Below are 19929 nucleotides of genomic sequence, written 5' to 3'. Positions count from 1 at the left end.
ATAGTTGGGGACCGGGAGTAAACCAAAAGCCTGGCATCAGTCCCTTGTGGGCCACCGTCGATCCCTGTCCCTACCTGTGCACTGATGCGAGCCACCAGAAAGCTCTTCCTGTTGTCCAACATGGACTTCTCCAGAAGGCACTCCTGAGCCTGGCCCTGGAAGAGCAGATGGAGATGCACTCCATTCCTCACCGGCACAGACCACACGGATGCCCTCTCCGCCCAGCCTCCCGCACTGCAAGCAGCACAGCCCTGCTCCTGATCCACCTGGGGCTCAAAAGATCAAAGCCCAGGCCTCTGTTTGTCCCTCACTGCCATGTGCACAGGACCGCTAGGATCCAGCCCTAACCGTGCCCGGCCCTGGATTCAACTCAGCCCCAACAAGGGCGTCTCCTCACCAGCATGAGGTTGACATTGAGAGTGAGGATCTGCCGGCTCATGTCAACGCTGTAGGCATGAGGGAAGTGCTCACGCAGGTAGGCAAAGGCACCTGCTGCGCACTGGAAGTGAGTGCAGGAGACCTTCATGCCCTGGGAGAGAACAGGGGAGGATGCCAGAAGCAGAGCCACAGAGCTGCCTGTGTCCACTCCACGGGGCAGGATTCACACCCTGGAGGCTGACAACACTCAGCACCCCTCCCTGGTTCTGTCCTACGACCCACCCACTGCCCCTACCCTCCTCACCTCCTCAGACATGCGCTTGTCCATGGCCCCCAGCATGGAGTGCAGCGCCCCTAGGGAGGCACAGAACACGGGGTCAGGGCTAGCCTGGGGCTGCTGGTGTCACCCATGATCAGGACAACAGGGGTCTGGGGCAGTTGGTCCAAGGACACCAAAGCTGGAGTACATGGGGTCTCGGTCTCTGGCTCTGCACCAGGCAGGGATGGGGTGGAAGGGAAGGGGCTCCTGCCATCCACAGCCCTCAGCCTACGAGTCCAGTCTCAGAGCCTCAGGGATTGCCTACACAGGACTCGGGGCTCCCCAGACTGAGGCTGAGCCATCAGGGTTGACGGCAAGACCAGTCTAGGCCAGCCTTGTTCTCCTGCTGGAAGCAGCCCAAGCCACAAGGGGGGCTGGGATCTGTCCAGTCAGAAAAGAGAGGCCACCCCTCTGGGCCGGAGCACACTAGCAACACCATGTGGCAGCCAGCCTAGTAGAGCCTCTCCCCAGCAGGCTGGCTCCCTGTGGGCCAGAAGAGAGGCACCAGCAGAGCTGTGGGAAGGCAGGGGGAGGGTCAGAATCCAGGTATCTTCCTTCCATCAGCCCACTGCCCTTGTGGCCTCCTGCTGAGCTGAGATGGGGTGGGCAGGGCTGGGAGGTAGGGCCATGGGGAAGGGGTTAGGTAGCTCACCAAGGTTGTAGAGAATGCAGGCCTGCTCATACTTGATGTCTTCATGGGCCACAGACTTGCCTGAGAAGATCTCAGTCCTGTGGACAGGCCACCCCAGTCATTTCGAGTGAAGGAGCTGGTGAAGCGACCCGCCACCCCCAGTGCGGTGTCGGATGGGAGGGAGGCCTGGGGAGACCACACCAAGCCACTCCCCATGCTGTGTAGCAAGGAAAAGAAAGCGGGGGGCAGGGGAAGAGGGGCATCCCCACCGCCCAGACACCCCTGGGCTGTCCCAGGCAACCTCCAGGCTCCCCCCAGCCCTGCCAGCTCTCACCAGGTGACAGAAACAGCGGCCTCCTGGCCTGAGCCCATGGGGACCCGACTCTGCAGGTAGTGGAGCTGGCCCAGGTACTTGCGGAGGACACTGCAGCCCTCAAAGTCCCGTGGAACACGAACAGCATTCTGGGGGATGGATGGGAGAAGCAGGCCTCCTGTCATTTGGAGTAGAAGACAGGCAGGGCTGTCCACCCACAAATGCCCAGGAAATAATCGGGGCTGGGGGACTGCACAGTCTAAGGGACCCAAAGAAAGCCCGCAGCTACCTGTAGTCATTCAACAACCATCCTACCAGCCAGGACTGTTGGACTGAATCATTCCCACTTTTCCAGGAGGCAGTTTAAAACATGCATTAAAAATTTAAATGTACTTAATGTTTGACCCACAGTTCTGTATCTAAAAATATACAGTATTATCCAGAAAAGCAAATGCTTGGATGAGCATGCAAGGATATTTATCACAACATTAACAGGGCCAAATACTGGATGCCACCAAAACTTCCATTAAAGAGGATTAAATAAATCACGTCAAGGCTACCCACAAAAGAGAATACTCTGCAGCCATGAAAACTGAAGACAAGGATCTCTACTGATATGTTAAGACGTCCATAACACATTTATTGTTGGGGGGAAAAAAGCATGTAACAGATGAGCAACACAATTTCATTTTTATAAAATCATATGGAAATTGATATCAACTAGGTATATAAACAGAGAGAAAAAAATCTAGACAGTTAAGTGATTATCCCTGGATAGTAGGGTTTAAGTAATTTATCTTATCCTATACATGCATACAGAGACGTATTTGATTCTTTATATTGCTTATGTATTCTTTTATATGAACAATTTTCAATTTTTATAGTAAGCAATAAAGCTAGTCCCATTTGGGGAAAAAACAAAACAGTGAACCCTCTGCTCAAACAAACGGAAGAAGAGACAGTATGCCCTCCAAGAAGCAGGTGCACAAAGAGTAGAGGGGCTAGAATCGCTGTGCATACCCTAACCCCACCTGCTGGAGCGACCAGAGAGCCCCACACCAGGGTTCCAGCAGCCGAGGGGCCCAGTAGAGAGCTGCTGGGCACCAGCTAGAAGAAATCCTCTAGGGGACTTCCCTGGTGGTGCAGTGGTTCAGACTCCGCGCTCCCAATGCAGGGGTTGGGGGCACAGGTTCGATCCCTGGTGGGGGAACTAAGATCCTGCATGCTGCTCAGCACACCGTCCCCCCCACCAAAAAAAAAAAAAAAAAAAACCTCTAGGACAAGACACTCCAGAGCTGGGCTCTGAGCCTTCTGTCTGGGATGCTCAGAAGGGATGTGGATACCCTGTGGGACATCAGAGGAGGAAGAGTCTAGCACTGGTCCACTCCACACCATTTCCCAGCAGTGTCTTGGGGGACCATCTCCCCTCTGGGCCTCAGTCTCCTCTTTCAACTCCCTCTCTGCCCTCTACAATGCCCACTGCAAGGATAAGGCGTGTCACAGCCATACTGCTGAGGTGCCACCTCAAAGGGCCTATCCCACAGGCCAAGGCTTCTCATATAGTCATTCTTTTTTTTTTTTTTGCTGTACACGGGCCTCTCACAGTTGTGGCCTCTCCCGTTGCGGAGCACAGGCTCCGGACGCGCAGGCTCAGCGGCCATGGCTCACGGGCCCAGCCGCTCCGCGGCATGTGGGATCTTCCCGGACCGGGGCACGAACCTGTGTCCCCTGCATTGGCAGGTGGACTCTCAACCACTGCGCCACCAGGGAAGCCCTCATATAGTCATTCTTATCACTCCCCTCCCCATCATACTTCCACCATAATGAAATGGCACTTAACGTTTTCCATTTTTTAAAGTGGAGCCACATCCTAAGCAGTTAACATCTCTAAAATAATAGGTATGATGTGCTAGCTACACATTTTTAAAATACTAAAGAATATACAAAAAAATTTTAAAATGTTTGTCTTTGTACTTCCTAAAACCATCTTTGGGAAACAATGGAAGCAACCCTCCCTCCAGGTCATGGAGATTCACCTGCACCCTTTAATCCAACCAAGAATGCAGCTGCTTCTTGTCCCACCCTGGCCTGTCACACTCTGAGGAACTGCATGTGGTAGGAGTAGAACAGAACAGGGGAGTCTGAAAACAAGCCCGGCCGCCACACCACACCCACTCCCCCACCCTCCAACAACCCCCTCACCACCTCCGTCAGTTTAATTCCCTGTGATCACAGAACGAAAAATTTATTCCAGAGTAACTGAAAAGTCTTCTTAAAGAATTACTTCAGGGCTTCCCTGGTGGCGCAGTGGTTAAGAATCCGCCTGCCAATGTAGGGGACACGGTTTCGAGCCCTGGCCTGGGAAGATCCCACATGCCGCGGAGCCCATGTGCCACATCTACTGAGCGTGCGCTCTAGAGCCCGAAAGCCACAACTACTGAGCCCACGTGCCACAACTACTGAAGCCCACGTGCCTAGAGCCCATGCTCCGCAACAAGAGAAGCCACCACAATGAGAAGCCCGCGCACTGCAACAAAGAGTAGCCCCCGCTCACCATAACTAGAGAAACCCAGCGCGCAGCAACGAAGACCCAACTCAGCCAAAAATTCAATATAAAAATAGATAAATAAATAAAATTTTAAAAAAAGAATTACTTCAGGCCCAGTTTTACAGATGAGGAAACTGAGGCCCAGATCAGGAAAAGAGAATTGCCTACAAATTTCCAGATTATATCCACCTTCCATTTCCACTGCAAATCAATGAGTTACGGTAAAAGGTTAACTTGACTTATGCTGTCTCTGCTTTCTACATCTCTGTGCTTTCATAAATTTCCTGTAATTCACTAAAAACTGGACCAGTGTTCTAAAACTTCTGTAATAGTTCATTTAGTTACTCTATTTTATTTTCACTTTATACATTGCTGAATCTGGGAGTTTTCTTGATCTGATAATTTTTTTTTCACTGAAATAATTATTATCAGCGTTCTATGTAAGAAAGTTTGTTCTGTGGTTTCACTGAAGAAACACTGACCTAGTCCAACTCCCACACTCTTTCAATGAGTAACTCAAGCCCCAGGAAGGGGAAAGCGACTATCCTGATGTCCTTCTGTGAGCTGTCTGTGCTAGGAATAGCCTCAGATCTGGAGCATTCTTGGGGTTGGCTCTCTCCAGCCCACTGCTCTGTGCAGGCTGCCTGCCCTACACCATGAAGGATCTGCCTCAGAAGAGGCTTTGGAGCTGGGTGACAATGCTCCCTCGAGGGTGTTTTGTGTGCATGTGCACCTGTGTGCACAAAACAATGGTAGTCTGAGGGGTTAAGATTATCTCATTAGTTTTCAAACTCTTCAAACAAAATCTTTTTTTTTTAATTTAATTTACGCGGAGTATTCTGGGAAGGTAGCAGAGTAGGAAGCACCAGAAATCTGTCTCCCCACACAGACAACAAATGCACTGGCAGCATCTGTCTGATGTAACTGTTCTAGAACTCCTGGAGTCTACTGAGGACTTGCAAATGTGCAGAGGAATGTTTGGATAAATTTTGGTGAATTTCAGCCCTTAGCACAATCGCAGCTACCCAGTGCCCATCCCTGTGCAGGCAGCCTTGCATGTGTTCCTGGAGCGGCTTGCGCACACAGCCTGTGGGAGCCAGGGTGGGCAATGAGGACGCTGTCCTCCAAATATCAGGGATCTGCTCTGATCAGGGCTGATCGCACTGCTTCTGATCTCAGAGGTGCAAAGAGGCGGCGGACACTGTTGTTACACCTCCCCCTGCTGTTGCACTCCCCCTCTGGCTGAAGTGACTTCAAGGGGATTTAAAGCACCAGTGCTTCTCCCCCCTCATCCCTTCATTTTTCTCTTTTTCTCCTTTTGGGAGCCAGATATTGAGGACTATTGGATTCAAAAGCAACCACATATTCAGAGGAAGTTAGACAGTCATCATGCATACCCAGGGGAAGGCAAAGGCTTAAAAAAGACCTGAGAAGACTTTAAGTCCACACCTCAGACTGATTCTTGGCACAGAGACAGCCTGCAACACTCCAAACAAACAAACAAACAGCAAACCCTGGGAGAAGGGGAGATTCTGATTTCCAGAGTCACCACATCATTAGATTCAAATGTCCGGTTTTCAACAACAAAAATACAAGACATATAAAGAAATAGGAAAATATGACTCATTTAAAGGGACAAAAACAAACAAACAAACTGTTCCTGAAAAAGATGTGATGACAGCTCTACTAGATAAATAACTGTCTTAAAGATACTCAAAGAACTAAAGGAAGATGTGGAAAAAAGTCAAGAAAACGACATAGAGAACAAAATGGGAATATCAACGAGACAGAAAACTTAAAAAGAAACCAAAAAGAAATTCTGAAGCTGAAAAGTACAATAACTGAGTTGAAAAATTCACTAGAGTGATTCAAAGGCAGATTTGAGTAGGTAGATGAAACCATCAGTGAAATCAAAGCTAGGACAATTGAGGGAACTTCCCTGGTGGTCCAGTGGGTAAGACTCTGCGCTCTCAATGCCGGGGGGCCTGGGTTTGATCCCTGGTCGGGGAACTAGATTCTGCATGCAAGCCACAACTAAGAGTTCACATGCCACAACTAAGAAGCCCACATGCCGCAACTAAGAGTCCGCATGCCGCAACTAAGACCTGGCACAGCCTAAATATTTTTTTTTTAAAAAGTCTAGGACAACTGAAATTATCAAGTCTAAGGAACAGAAAGAAAAATTATTGAAGTGAACAGAGCCTAAGGGACCTGTGAGACACCATCAAACAGATCAACATACACATTGTGGAAGTCCCAGAAGAAGAGAGAGAGAAAGGGGCAGAAAGAATATGTGAAGAAATAATGGCAAAAAATTTTCCAAATTTGACTAAAGACATGAAATATAAACATCCAAGAAGCTTAATGAACTTTAAGTAAAATGAACTCAGAGACCCACACCAAGAAAAAATTATAATCAAACTGTTGAAAGACAAAGAGAACCTGGGAAGCAGCACAAGAGAAGTGACTCATCAAATACAAGGAATCCTCAATGGGATTATCAGCAGATTTCTCATCAGAAACTTTGGAGAACTGAAGGCAGTAGGTTGATATATTCCAAGTGCTAAAAGAAAAACACTGTCAACCAAAAATCCTATATCTGGCAAAACTGAGGAGAAATCCTTCAAAACTGAGGAGAAATCAAAAGACATTCCCAGCTAAACAAAAACTGAGGGAATTCACCACCACTAGATCTGCCCTACAAGAAATGCTAAAAGGAGTCCTATAGACTGAAATAAAAGGACACCTGATAGTAACTTGAAGCCATATGAAGAAGTCAAGATCCCAGTAAAGGTACGCTGTACATGGGCAATTATATAAGCTAATATTATTATAACACTGGTGTGTGACTCCACCTTTTGTTTTCTACATAAGAGGCTAACAGTTTTTAAAAATTCAATTTACACACAGTAGTCTTTAAAGAATATATCTCTAGCATATATAAACATACCAATTAATTATCCCTGCTTTGGGGGGAAGATACAATCTCCTACACTTTGAAATTATAAATAAAATTTTTATTTAAATCCTCTTTTGTTATTCAAAGAGAAACAGTTGTTTTTAACTACTTTCAAACAGAGTAGCAAATGAGATAATTCACCTTTCTGACAATTTTTTCTTCCTCTTAAGAACAGTGTCACCTTCTTTAAAAGGCAGGTAAGTTCCTCTACTTAAACATAATAAAGGCTATATATGAAAAGCCCTTGGCTAACATCATACCAAGTTAGTAAAAGACTGAAAACTTTTCCTCTCACACAAGAAACAAGACGACAAGGATGCCCACATCAACCACTTGTATTATCACAGTACTGGAAGTTCCAGCCAGAGCAATCAGGCAAGAAAAAGAAATAAAAGGTATCCAGATCATCTCAATAGATGCAGAGAAAGCTTTTGACAAAATTCAACACCCATTTATGATAAGAACCCTGCAGAAAGTAGGCATAGAGGGAACTTTCCTCAACATAATAAAGGCCATATATGACAAGCCCACAACAAACATCATCCTCAATGGTGAAAAACTGAAAGCATTTCCACTAAGATCAGGAACAAGACAAGGTGGCCCACTCTCACCACTCTTATTCAACATAGTTTTGGAAGTTTTAGCCACAGCAATCAGAGAAGAAAAGGAAATAAAAGGTATCCAAATCGGAAAAGAAGAAGTAAAGCTGTCACTGTTTGCAGATGACATGATCCTATACATAGAGAATCCTAAAGATGCTACCAGGAAACTACTAGAGCTAATCAATGAATTTGGTAAAGTGGCAGGATACAAAATTAATGCACAGAAATCTCTGGCATTCCTATATACTAATGATGAAAAATCTGAAAGTGAAATCAAGAAAACACTCCCATTTACCATTGCAACAAAAAGAATAAAATATCTAGGAATAAACCTACCTAAGGAGACAAAAGACCTGTATGCAGAAAATTATAAGACACTGATGAAAGAAATTAAAGATGATACAAATAGATGGAGAGATATACCATGTTCTTGGATTGGAAGAATCAACATTGTGAAAATGACTCTACTACCCAAAGCAATCTATAGATTCAATGCAATCCCTACCAAACTACCACTGGCATTTTTCACAGAACTAGAACAAAAAATTTTGCAATTTGTATGGAAACACAAAAGACCCCGAATAGCCAAAGCAATCTTGAGAACGAAAAAAGGAACTGGAGGAATCAGGCTCCCTGACTTCAGACTATACTACAAAGCTACAGTTATCAAGACGGTATGGTACTGGCACAAAAACAGAAAGATAGATCAATGGAACAGGATAGAAAGCCCAGAGATAAACCCATGCACATATGGACACCTTATCTTTGATAAAGGTGGCAGGAATGTACAGTGGAGAAAGGACAGCCTCTTCAATAAGTGGTGCTGGGAAAACTGGACAGGTACATGTAAAAGTATGAGATTAGATCACTCCCTAACACCATACACAAAAATAAGCTCAAAATGGATTAAAGACCTAAATATAAGGCCAGAAACTATCAAACTATTAGAGGAAAACATAGGCAGAACACTCTATGACATAAATCACAGCAAGATCCTTTTTGACCCACCTCCTAGAGTAATGGAAATAAAAACAAAAATAAACAAATGGGACCTAATGAAACTTCAAAGCTTTTGCACAGCAAAGGAAACCATAAACAAGACCAAAAGACAACCCTCAGAATGGGAGAAAATATTTGTAAATGAAGTAACCGACAAAGGATTAATCTCCAAAATTTACAAGCAGCTCATGCAGCTCAATAACAAAAAAACAAACAACCCAATCCAAAAATGGGCAGAAGACCTAAATAGACATTTCTCCAAAGAAGATATACAGACTGCCAACAAACACATGAAAGAATGCTCAACATCATTAATCATTAGAGAAATGCAAATCAAAACTACAATGAGATATCATCTCACACCAGTCAGAATGGCCATCATCAAAAAATCTAGAAACAATAAATGCTGGAGAGGGTGTGGAGAAAAGGGAACACTCTTGCACTGCTGGTGGGAATGTGAATTGGTTCAGCCACTATGGAGAACAGTATGGAGGTTCCTTAAAAAGCTACAAATAGAACTACCATATGACCCAGCAATCCCACTACTGGGCATATACCCTGAGAAAACCGAAATTCAAAAAGAGTCATGTACCAAAATGTTCATTGCAGCTCTATTTACAATAGCCCGGAGATGGAAACAACCTAAGTGCCCATCATCGGATGAATGGATAAAGAAGATGTGGCACATATATACAATGGAATATTACTCAGCCATAAAAAGAAACGAAATTGAGCTATTTGTAATGAGGTGGATAGAACTAGAGTCTGTCATACAGAGTGAAGTAAGTCAGAAAGAAAAAGACAAATACCGTATGCTAACACATATATATGGAATTTAAGAAAAAAAAAATGTCATGAAGAACCTAGGGGTAAGGCAGGAATAAAGACGCAGACCTCCTAGAGAACGGACTTGAGGTTATGGGGAGGGGGAAGGGTGAGCTGTGACAGGGCGAGAGAGAGTCATGGACATATACACACTAACAAACGTAGTAAGGTAGATAGCTAGTTGGAAGCAGCCGCATGGCACAGGGATATTGGCTTGGTGCTTTGTGACAGCCTGGAGGGGTGGGATAGGGAGGGTGGGAGGGAGGGAGACGCAAGAGGGAAGAGATATGGGAACATATGTATATGTATAACTGATTCACTTTGTTATAAAGCAGAAACTAACACACCATTGTAAAGCAATTATACCCCAATAAAGATGTTTAAAAAAAAAAAAAAAGGTATCCAAATTAGAAAGGAAAAAGCAAAATTATCTCTTTTCACAGACATGAACTCATATGTAAAAATACCCTTGAGATTGCACCAAAAAAATCTGTTAGAATTAATCAATGAATTCAGTGAAGTTTCAGGATACAGAATCAATACACAAAAATCACAATTAAAGAAAATTTTTTTTTGAATTTCAAGTCCAATAGCATCAAAAAGAATAAATTACTTAGAAGTAAAATTAAGCAAGAAGGCCAAAGACTTGCATAGAGAAAACTACAAAACTTTGCTGAAAGAAATTAAAGACATAAATAAATGGAAAGATATCTGATACTCATGTATCAAAAGACTTAATATTAAGGTGGCAAGCCTCCCTAAAGTGATAGTTTTTGGATTTTACTTTTTTACAGATTCAGTGCAATCCACATCAAAATCCCAACGGCATTTTTTGCAGAAATAGAAAAATCCATCCTAAAAATTCATATGGAATCTCAAGGGACCACCCCCCCCACCAAATAGCCAAAACAATCTTGAAAAAGAAGAACAAAACTGGAGATCCCACAATTCCTCATTTCAAAACCTATTACAAAGCTATAATAATCAAAACAGTTTGGTACTGGCAATAAAGACATATGGACCAATGGAGTAAAAGAGAGTGCCCAGAAATAAACCCTCAAATATGTGGTGTTATGGACTGAATAATGCCCCCCCTCACCAATTCATACTAAAGTCCTAACTCCCAGTATCTCCGAATGTGACTGTATTTTAGGAGATAGAGCCTTAAAGAGGTAATTACAGTGAAATGAGGTCCTAGAGGTGGGCCCTAATCCAATATGACTGTTGGCCTTCTACAGATATACATAGAGGGACAACCATGTGAAGATACAGGGAGAAGATGGTCATCCACAAGTCAAAGAAAGAATCCTTAGAAGAAGTCAGCTTTGCCAACACCTTGATCTCAGACTACTAGCCTCTACAACTGTGAGAAAATAAATTTCTGTTGTTTAAGTCAGCAGTCTGGGGTACTTGGTTATGGCAGCCAGAGCAAACTAATACACATAGTGAAATGATTTTTTTTTTTTTGAAATGATTTTTGACAGGGGTGCCAAGACCATTCAATGGGGGACAGTCTTTTCAATTTATGGTGCTGGGAAAACTAAATATCTACATGCGGAAGAGTGAAGCTGGAAACTTTCTTTACACCATTTACAAAAATAAACTCAAAATGGAGCAAAGACCTAAATATAAGAGCTGAAACTATAAAACTCTTAGAAGAAATAAAAGGGAAAATCTTCATGGCATTGAATTTGGCAATGATTTCTTGGATGTGACTTGAAGAGCACAAGCAACAACAAAAAAATTGTAAACTGGACTACATCAAAATTTAAAACTTCTGAGCATCAAAAGGACACAACCAACAAAGTAAAAAGGCAACCCATGGAATGGAAGAAAATATTTGCAAATCATATATCTGATAAGTGGTTAATATCCAGAATATATGAAGAACTCCTACAACTTAACAACAGAAACTCGATTCAAAAATGGATAAAAAGGGACTTCCCTGGTAGCGCAGTGGTTAAGAATCTGCCTGCCAATGCAGGGGACACGGGTTCGATCCCTGGTCTGGGAAGATCCCACATGCCGCGGAGCAACCAAGCCCATGCACCACAACTACAGAGCCTGTGCTCTAGAGCCCGAGAGCCACAACTACTGAGCCCACGTGCCACAACTACTGAAGCCCACGCGCCTGGAGCCCATGTTCTGCAACAAGAGAAGCCACTGCAATGAGAAGCCCGCGCACCACAACTAGAGAAAGTCCACGCACAGCAACGAAAACCCAACACAGCCAAAACAAAAATGGATAAAGGGGATCAGAATCAAGATGGTGGAGTAGTAGAACATGGAATGTATCTCTTCCCACAAATACATCAAGAATACGTTTACAGATGGAACAATTCTCACACAACACCTACTGAACACTAGCAGAAGACCTCAAACACCTGAAAGGACAAGAAAGATGGCCACGTAACTGGGTACGGCAAAAGGAAAAAAAAATAAAGAGGAAGCAGATGGGTCCTGCACCCCTAGGAGGGAGCTGAAGGAGAGAGGTTCCCACACCCTGGGAAGTCCCCTCACCAGAGGAAAGGTCAGCAGGGACAGAAAAGAAGCTTCCAAGGCTCAGAGACAGCAACAACCAGTTAGTGGCAGGCAGGACAGCCAGAGATTACACAAATGGGCCGTGCCACTGCCCTGTGCATCCCAGCCTTAGAAGCACCTTTGCTGGTATGGGCAGGGGCTGGGTGCTGGAACGTGGGGTTTAGAGGACAGACCCGGGGAGAGGACTGCTGTTGGCTGCATGGAGACAGCCTAAAGGGGCTGGAGTGTGGGGCACAGTGACCAGGAGTGTTCATGGAAGAAGCCCAGGCTGCCACAGAAGCGAAGTGCCATTGTCAAGTGGCGCAGGAAGGGAGAGATGGGGCCACCATTGCAGCCTCTTTCCCCACCCACCAGCTCCTACCTCCATAGGCTCTGGCTGCTGCCCCAGCTCCCTTCTGCCTGGGCAGGCCAATGCACTCCAGCTGCCACCTCAGTTCCCTCCCACCTGGGCAGGCTCACAAGTTCCAGCCACTGCTTCAGCAGCCCTGGGCGCAGACACCAGTGGGTTGCCCACACACAGAGGTGGGGCTGAAATCACAGCTGAGCCCCAGGGGCCGTGTGACTTAGGAAGCAGAGATGAAATCTCTCCCTGTGGCTGAACGAACCGCAGATTTACACCTCCGCTGCCAGCTTTGTATATTCAGTGCTTGCAGAACATCTGAACAGAAAACTGGTGCTCCCATGGCTGGGACAGGTCTGGCCTTAGCAGCTGTGGGCATTGTGGGCATGTACACCAGGCGGCTGGGCTGAGCCAGGGTCTGAGCTGCCTCCATAGCACCCACAGAAGGTCCAGGTGCACGAGTACTGCAGTCTTGGGACCTGACTTCTGTGGATCTGTGCTGGTGGCATTGTGAAAACAAAGCCTGAGAGGTACCAGGGAGGACTGCCAGCATACCTACGGTTGAGGTGGGGCCGAGGGCAGTGCCAATAACAGTACTCTGAGAGTCTGCACAATAGGTGAAAGGTGACACAATGGAGCACACTCACAGGTGAACAGCTCAGGAGGAGGAGGAGTACTCAATGGCTCCTCTCCCAGTGGGAGCACCCCAATCCAACCTACCTTGCACCACATACCAGAAATGCAACTCAGAAACCAATCTGGGGGCTGCTACTCCAACAACTGGGGAGCACACCCTGCCCCGGACAAGGCAGTGAAAACCATAGAGCAAAGAGGAGGCCCTGCCCAATATCCAGTGCTGGCTCTGGTCAGCACATCAGTCACACCTCCTATCAAGGGGATGATAGCCAGCATACAGTGAGGAAAGAGGTGGCAGGCATCCATACTAAAAACAGCCCTCACATCCAAAAATATTAAGCCCACACAGGCTACACAGGGATGTTTCCACATAAAAATAGCCCTCCAAGACCACAGTAGATAATTGTTTCTCCTCAACTCGTTCAGCAAGAGAAATATAAGTAAAATGAAGAAGCAGAGGAACCACTCCCAATTAAAAGATCAAGAGAATACCCCTGAAGAACAAACAATGAAGCAGACCTCTTCAGTCTAATAGACACCAAGTTCAAAAAGGAGATAATGAGGGACTTCTCTGGTGGTGCAGTGCTTAAGAATCTGCCTGCCAATGCAGGGGACACAGGGAAAATTCCACATGCTGCAGAGCAGCTAAGCCTGTGCACCACAACTACTGAGCCTGCACTCTAGAGCCCGTGAGCCACAACTACTGAGCCCATGCACCACAACTACTGAAGCTCATGCAGCTAGAGCCCATGCTACGCAACAAGAGAAGCCACTGCAATGAGAAGCCCGCACACCACAACAAAGAGTAGCCCCCACTCGCCACAACTAGAGAAAGCCCGCACAGCAACGAAGACCCAATGCAGCCAGAACTAAACAAAAATAAAAAAGGAGGGCTTCCCTGGTGGTGCAGTGGTTGAGAGTCTGCTTGCCGATGCAGGGGACATGGGTTCGTGCCCTGGTCCAGGAAGATCCCACATGCCGTGGAGCGGCTGGACCTGTGAGCCATGGCCATTAAGCCTGCGCATCCGGAGCCTGTGCTCCGCAACAGGAGAGGCCACAACAGTGAGAGGCCCGCGTACCGCAAAAAAATAAAAAAGGAGATAATGAAAATACTGAAGGAATTGAGAAAAGCTATCGACAGAAATGCAGACTACTGTAAAAAGGAACTAGAAATTATAAGGAGGAGCCAAGAAAAATTAGTGAATTCATTTGAAGAGATGAAAGCTGGACCAAAGGCTATGAACAGAGGAATGAATAATGCAGAACAAATAAGTGATCTAGAAGACAGAATAATGGAAATCACCCAATTAGAACAGCAGACAGAAACCCAAATGACAAAAAATGAAAGCAATATGAGACCTATGGGATAACATAAAGTGGGCCAATCTATGCATAATAGGGATCCCAGAAGGAGAAGAAAGAGAAAAAGGTAATGAAACTGTGTTTGAAAAAATTATGGCTGAAAACTTCCCAAACCTAAAGAAGGAAACATATCCAGATACAGGAAGCACAGAGGGCTCTGAACAAGATAAACCTAAACAGACCTACACCAAGACATATTAAAAAAAGTTAAAAATAAAGAGAAGGTTCTAAAGGCAACAAGAGAAAAACAAAGAATTAATTACAAGGGAACAACCATAAGGTTATCAGCTGATTTCTCTACAGAAATGCTGCAGGCCAGAAGGGAGTGGCAAGATATATTCAAAGTCCCAAAATGGAAAAATCTGCAACCTAGGATACTCTACCCAGCAAGATTATCATTTAGAACAGAAAGAGAGATAAAGAATTTCTCAGATAGCAAAAAGTAAAAGAATACAGCAATACTAAACCTATCCTAAAGGAAATATTGAAAGGTCTTCTCTAAGTAGAAAAGTAGAGGGAATTCCCTGGCAGTCCAATGGTTAGGACTCTGTGCTGCCACTGCAGGGGGCCTGTGTTTGATCCAGGGTCAGGAAAGTAAGATCCCACAGGCCGCATGGCACAGCCAAAAAATAAATAAATACGAAAAGCAGTAAGAATCTACAGGAAAGAGAAAATCATAATTGGCAAGTAAATCATTTAAACAAGAAAGTACACACATAGATTTTTAAAATAGTAAAAAAATTTTTGTGAAAGCAATGATAACCACAATGAATGGCAAAAGGATAAACATGAAGATGCAAAAGAGGACATCAAAATCATTAAATGTGGGAGAGGAGAGTAAGAAAATGTAGATTTTTTTTTCTATAAGGTGTTTGAGCCTATCTGACTACCAGTCTAAAGCAAGTAGATATAGGAAGGAGTTAACATACTTGAAAAACAGGGCAACCACATACAACAGATTCACAAAAAAACAAAAAGAAGAGAAGATAAGCATAATACAAAAGAAAATCATCAAACCACAAAAGAAAAAAGAAAGGGACAAAGAAGAAATATAAAATCAACGGGAGTGCTCACTTCAGCAGCCATATACTAAAATTGGAACAATACAGAGAAGATTAGCATGGCCCCTGCACAAGGATGACACGCAAATTCATGAAGCGTTCTATATATTTTTTTGATACAGCCACTATGGAGAACAGTATGGAGGTTCCTTAAAAAACGAAAACTAGAACTACCATATGACCCAGCAATCCCACTACTGGGCATATATCCTGAGAAAACCATAATTCAAAGAGTCATGTACCACAATGTTCACTGCAGCTTTATTTACAATAGCCAGGACATGGAAGCAACCTAAGTGTCCATCAACAGATGAACGGATAAAGAAGATGTGGCACATATATGCAATGGAATATTACTCAGCCGTAAAAGAAACGAAATTGAGTTATTTGTAGTGAGGTGGATGGACCTAGAGTCTGTCATACAGAGTGAAGTAAATCAGAAAGAGAAAAACAAATACCACATGCTAACATATATATGTGGAATTTAAAAAAAAAGTTATGAAGAACCTAGGGGCAGGACAGGAATAAAGACGCAGATGTAGAGAATGGACTTGAGGGCACGGGGAGGAGGAAGGGTAAGCTGGGACAAAGTGAGAGAGTGGCATGGACTTATATATACCACCAAATGTAAAATAGATAGCTAGTGGGAAGCAGCCGCATAGCACAGGGAGATCAGCTCGGTGCTCTGTGACCACCTAGAGGGGTGGGATAAGGAGGGTGGGAGGGAGAGCAAAGGGGGAGGAGATATGAGGATATATGTATATGTATAGCTGATTCACTTTGTTATAAAGCAGAAACTAACACACCATTGTAAAGCAATTACACTCCAATAAAGATGTAAAAAAATATATAATAGAAATAAAAAAAAATCAATGGGAAAACAAGGTTTAAAATGGCAATAAATACATACTTATCAATAATTACCTTAAATGTCAATGGACTAAAGGCTCCAATCAAAGAAACAGAGTGGCAGACTGGATTAAAAAAATAAGAGCCTACAATATGCTGCCTACAAGAGACCCACTTTGGGGCAAAGGACACACATAGATTAAAAGTGAGGGGATGGAAAAAGACATTTCATGCAAACGGAAATGACAAGAAAGCAGGGGTCACAATACACATATCAGACAAAATAGACTTTAAAACAAAGGCTATAAAGAAAGATAAAGAAGGACACTGTACAATGATAAAAAGATCAACACAAGGAGAGGATATTACACTTGTCAACATATATGCACCCAACACAGGAACACCCAAATAAATAAAACAAATACTAACAGACATAAAGGGAGAAACTAACAAGAATACATTAACAGTAGGAGACTTTAATACCCCACTCACATCAATGGACAGATCTTTGAGACAGAAAATCAGTAAGGCAACAAAGATCCTAAATAATACAATAGAAAAGTTAAACTTAATTGATATCTTCAGGACATTACATCCAAAAAAACCCAGAATACACATTCTTTTCAAGTGCACATGGAACATTCTGTAGGACTGACCACATACTAGGGCACAAAACAAGCCTCAACAAATTTAATAGTATAGAAATTATTTCAAGCCTCTTTTCTGACCACAACAGCATGAAACTAGAAATCAACCACAGAGAAAGAAACAAGAAAAAACCAATTACATGGAGACTAAACAACATACTACTAAAAAAACCAAAGGGTCAACAAGAAAAATCAAAGAAATTAAAAAATACCTTGAGGCAGGGCTTCCCTGGTGGCTCAGTGGTTGAGAGTCTGCCTGCCAATGCAGGGGACACAGGTTCGTGCCCCAGTCCGGGAAGATCCCACATGCCGCAGAGCGGCTGGGCCCGTGAGCCATGGCCGCTGACCCTGCACGTCCGGAGCCTGTGCTCCGCAATGCGAGAGGCCACAACAGTGAGAGGCCTGCGTACCACAAACAAAAAAAAAACAAAAACCTTGAGGCAAATGACAATGAAAACACAACCATAAATATCTCTGGGATGCAGTTCTTAGATGCAGTTCTTAGAGGGAAGTTCATAGCAATACAGGCCTTCCTTAAGAAACAGGAAAAATCTCAAATAAACAACCTAGCCCACCATCTAAAAGAATTAGAAAAAGAAGTACAAACAAAACTGAAAGTCAGCAGAAGGAAGGAGATAATAAAGATCAGAGAGGAAATAAATAAAACAGAGATAAAAGAACAAGACAAAAAAAATCAATAAAACCAAGAGCTGGTTTTTTGAAAGGGTAAACAAGATTGACAAACCTCTAGCCAGGCTCACCAAGAAGAAAAGAGAGAAGACATAAACAAAATAAGAAATGAAAGAGGAGAAATCACAACAGATACTGCAGAAATACAAAAAGCCGTAAGAGAATACTATGAATAATTATAGGCCAACGAATTTGACAACCTCAAAGAAATGGACAACTTTCTAGAAACATACAGCCCATCAAAACTGAATGAATGGGCTTCCCTGGTGGCGCAGTGGTTGACAATTTGCCTGCCAATGCAGGGGACATGGGTTCGAGCCCTGGTCTGGGAAGATCCCACATGCCGCGGAGCAACTAGGCCCGTGAGCCACATCTACTGATCCTGTGCGTCTGGAGCCTGTGCTCCACAACACGAGAGGCCGCAACAGTGAGAGGCCCATGCACTGCAATGAAGAGTGGCCCCCGCTCGCTGCAACTAGAGAAAGCCCATGCACAGAAACGAAGACCCAACACACACCCTGATACCAAAACCAAAGACACTACCAAAAAAGAAAATTACAGGTCAATATCTTTGATGAATATAGACACAAAAATTCTCAAAGCAAATCCAAGAATACATAAAACAGGTCATACACCACAATCAAGTTGGATTCATCTCAGGGTCACAAAGATGGTTCAACATACACAAGTCAATCAATGTGATACACCACATTAACAAAAGAAAGGACAGAAACCAGGACTTTCCTGGTGGCCCAGTGGTTAAGACTCCATGCTTCCACTGCAGGGGTCATGGGTACAATCCCTGGTCAGGGAACTAAGATCCCATGTGCCACATGGCATGGCCAAAAAAAACAAAACAGGGGGGTGAGGGGCAGAAATGACAGAAGCTACATGATCATCTCAAAAGATACAGAAAAAGAATTTTATAAAATTCAACATCCATTCATGATAAAAACCCTTACAAATGTGGGTATAGAGGGAATATAACTCGACATAATAAAAGCTATTTATGAACTTCCCTGGTGGTGCAGTGATTAAGAATCCGCCTGCCAAAGCAGGGAACATGGGTTTGAACCCTGGTCCTGGAAGATCCCACATGCCACAGAGCAACTAAGCCCGTGCGCCACAACTACTGAGCCTTGCTCTACAGCCTGCAAGCCACAACTACTGAGACCATGTGCCACAACTACTGAAGCCTGAGGGCCCAGAGCCCGTGCTCCACAACAAGAGAAGCCACCACAATGAGAAGCCTGCTTGCCCCAACTAGAGAAAGCCAGCGTGCAGCAATGAAGACCCAACGCAGCCAAAAATTTAAAAAAATAAGTTTTTTAAAAAAAAACACCTCATGGTAACTGCAAACTGAAAATCTATAATAGATACACACACACAAAAAAAGAAGAAGGAATCCAAATAAAACACTACAGTCAGTCATCAAATCACAAGAGAACAAAAGGGTAGAAAAAAGACTTACAAAAACAAATCAAAGGGGCTTCCCTGGTGGCACAGTGGTTAAGAATCCACCTGCCAATGCAGGGGACACGGGTTCGAGCCCTGGCCTGGGAAGATCCCACATGCCGTGGAGTAACTAAGCCCGTGCGCCACAACTACTGGCCTGAGCTCTAGAGCCTGCAAGCCACAACTACTGAGCCCATGTGCCACAACTACTGAAGCCTGCGCGCTTAGAGCCCGTGCTCCGCAACGAGAGAATCCACGACAATGAGAAGCCCATGCACAGCAGTGAAGAGTAGCCCCCGCTCACCACAACTAGATAAAACCCACGCACAAAAACGAAAACCCAACACAGCCAAAAATTAATTAAAAAACAACAACAACAAATCCAAAACAATTAACAAAATGGCAATAAGAACATAATATCGATAATTACCTTAAACATAAACAGATTAAATGCTCCAACCAAAAGACACAGACTGCTTGAATGGATACAAAAACAAGACCCATTTATATGCTGTCTACAAGAGACCCACTTCAGATCTAGGGACACATACAGACTGAAAATGATGATACAGAAAAAGGTATTCCATGCAAATGGAAATCAAAAGAAAGCTGGAGTAGCAATACAGTAAGTCCCCTACAAACCTTCAAGTTGCAAACTTTCAAAGATGTGAACGTGCATTCTCATGTCTAATCATGTAAGTCAGTTCATGTGTCTGGCGTACATTGTCACATGCGTGCATCCTCTACCGGTGGCTGTGTTTTTGTGTACTTTAC

At 44.1% G+C, this 19929-nt stretch overlaps 1 protein-coding gene across 1 annotated transcript in view; it reads right to left on the bottom strand.

Annotated features, from left to right (window-relative positions):
- PTPN23 (protein tyrosine phosphatase non-receptor type 23) overlaps nt 1-19929 on the bottom strand; it is a 41612-nt gene that overhangs the window by 6968 nt on the left and 14715 nt on the right. The window contains exons 3-7 of the mRNA XM_082662759.1: nt 1663-1790; nt 1350-1426; nt 683-732; nt 398-529; nt 75-155 (exon numbers count right to left, since the gene is read on the bottom strand). Coding sequence (XP_082518885.1) covers nt 75-155; nt 398-529; nt 683-732; nt 1350-1426; nt 1663-1790 — 468 coding nt within the window. The remainder of the gene's footprint in view (nt 1-74; nt 156-397; nt 530-682; nt 733-1349; nt 1427-1662; nt 1791-19929) is intronic.

This window comes from Grampus griseus (assembly GCF_964374135.1).
Source record: "Grampus griseus genome assembly, chromosome: 10".
In the NCBI taxonomy this organism is placed as follows: domain Eukaryota; kingdom Metazoa; phylum Chordata; class Mammalia; order Artiodactyla; family Delphinidae; genus Grampus; species Grampus griseus.
This window is presented reverse-complemented; position numbering and strand designations above follow the sequence as displayed.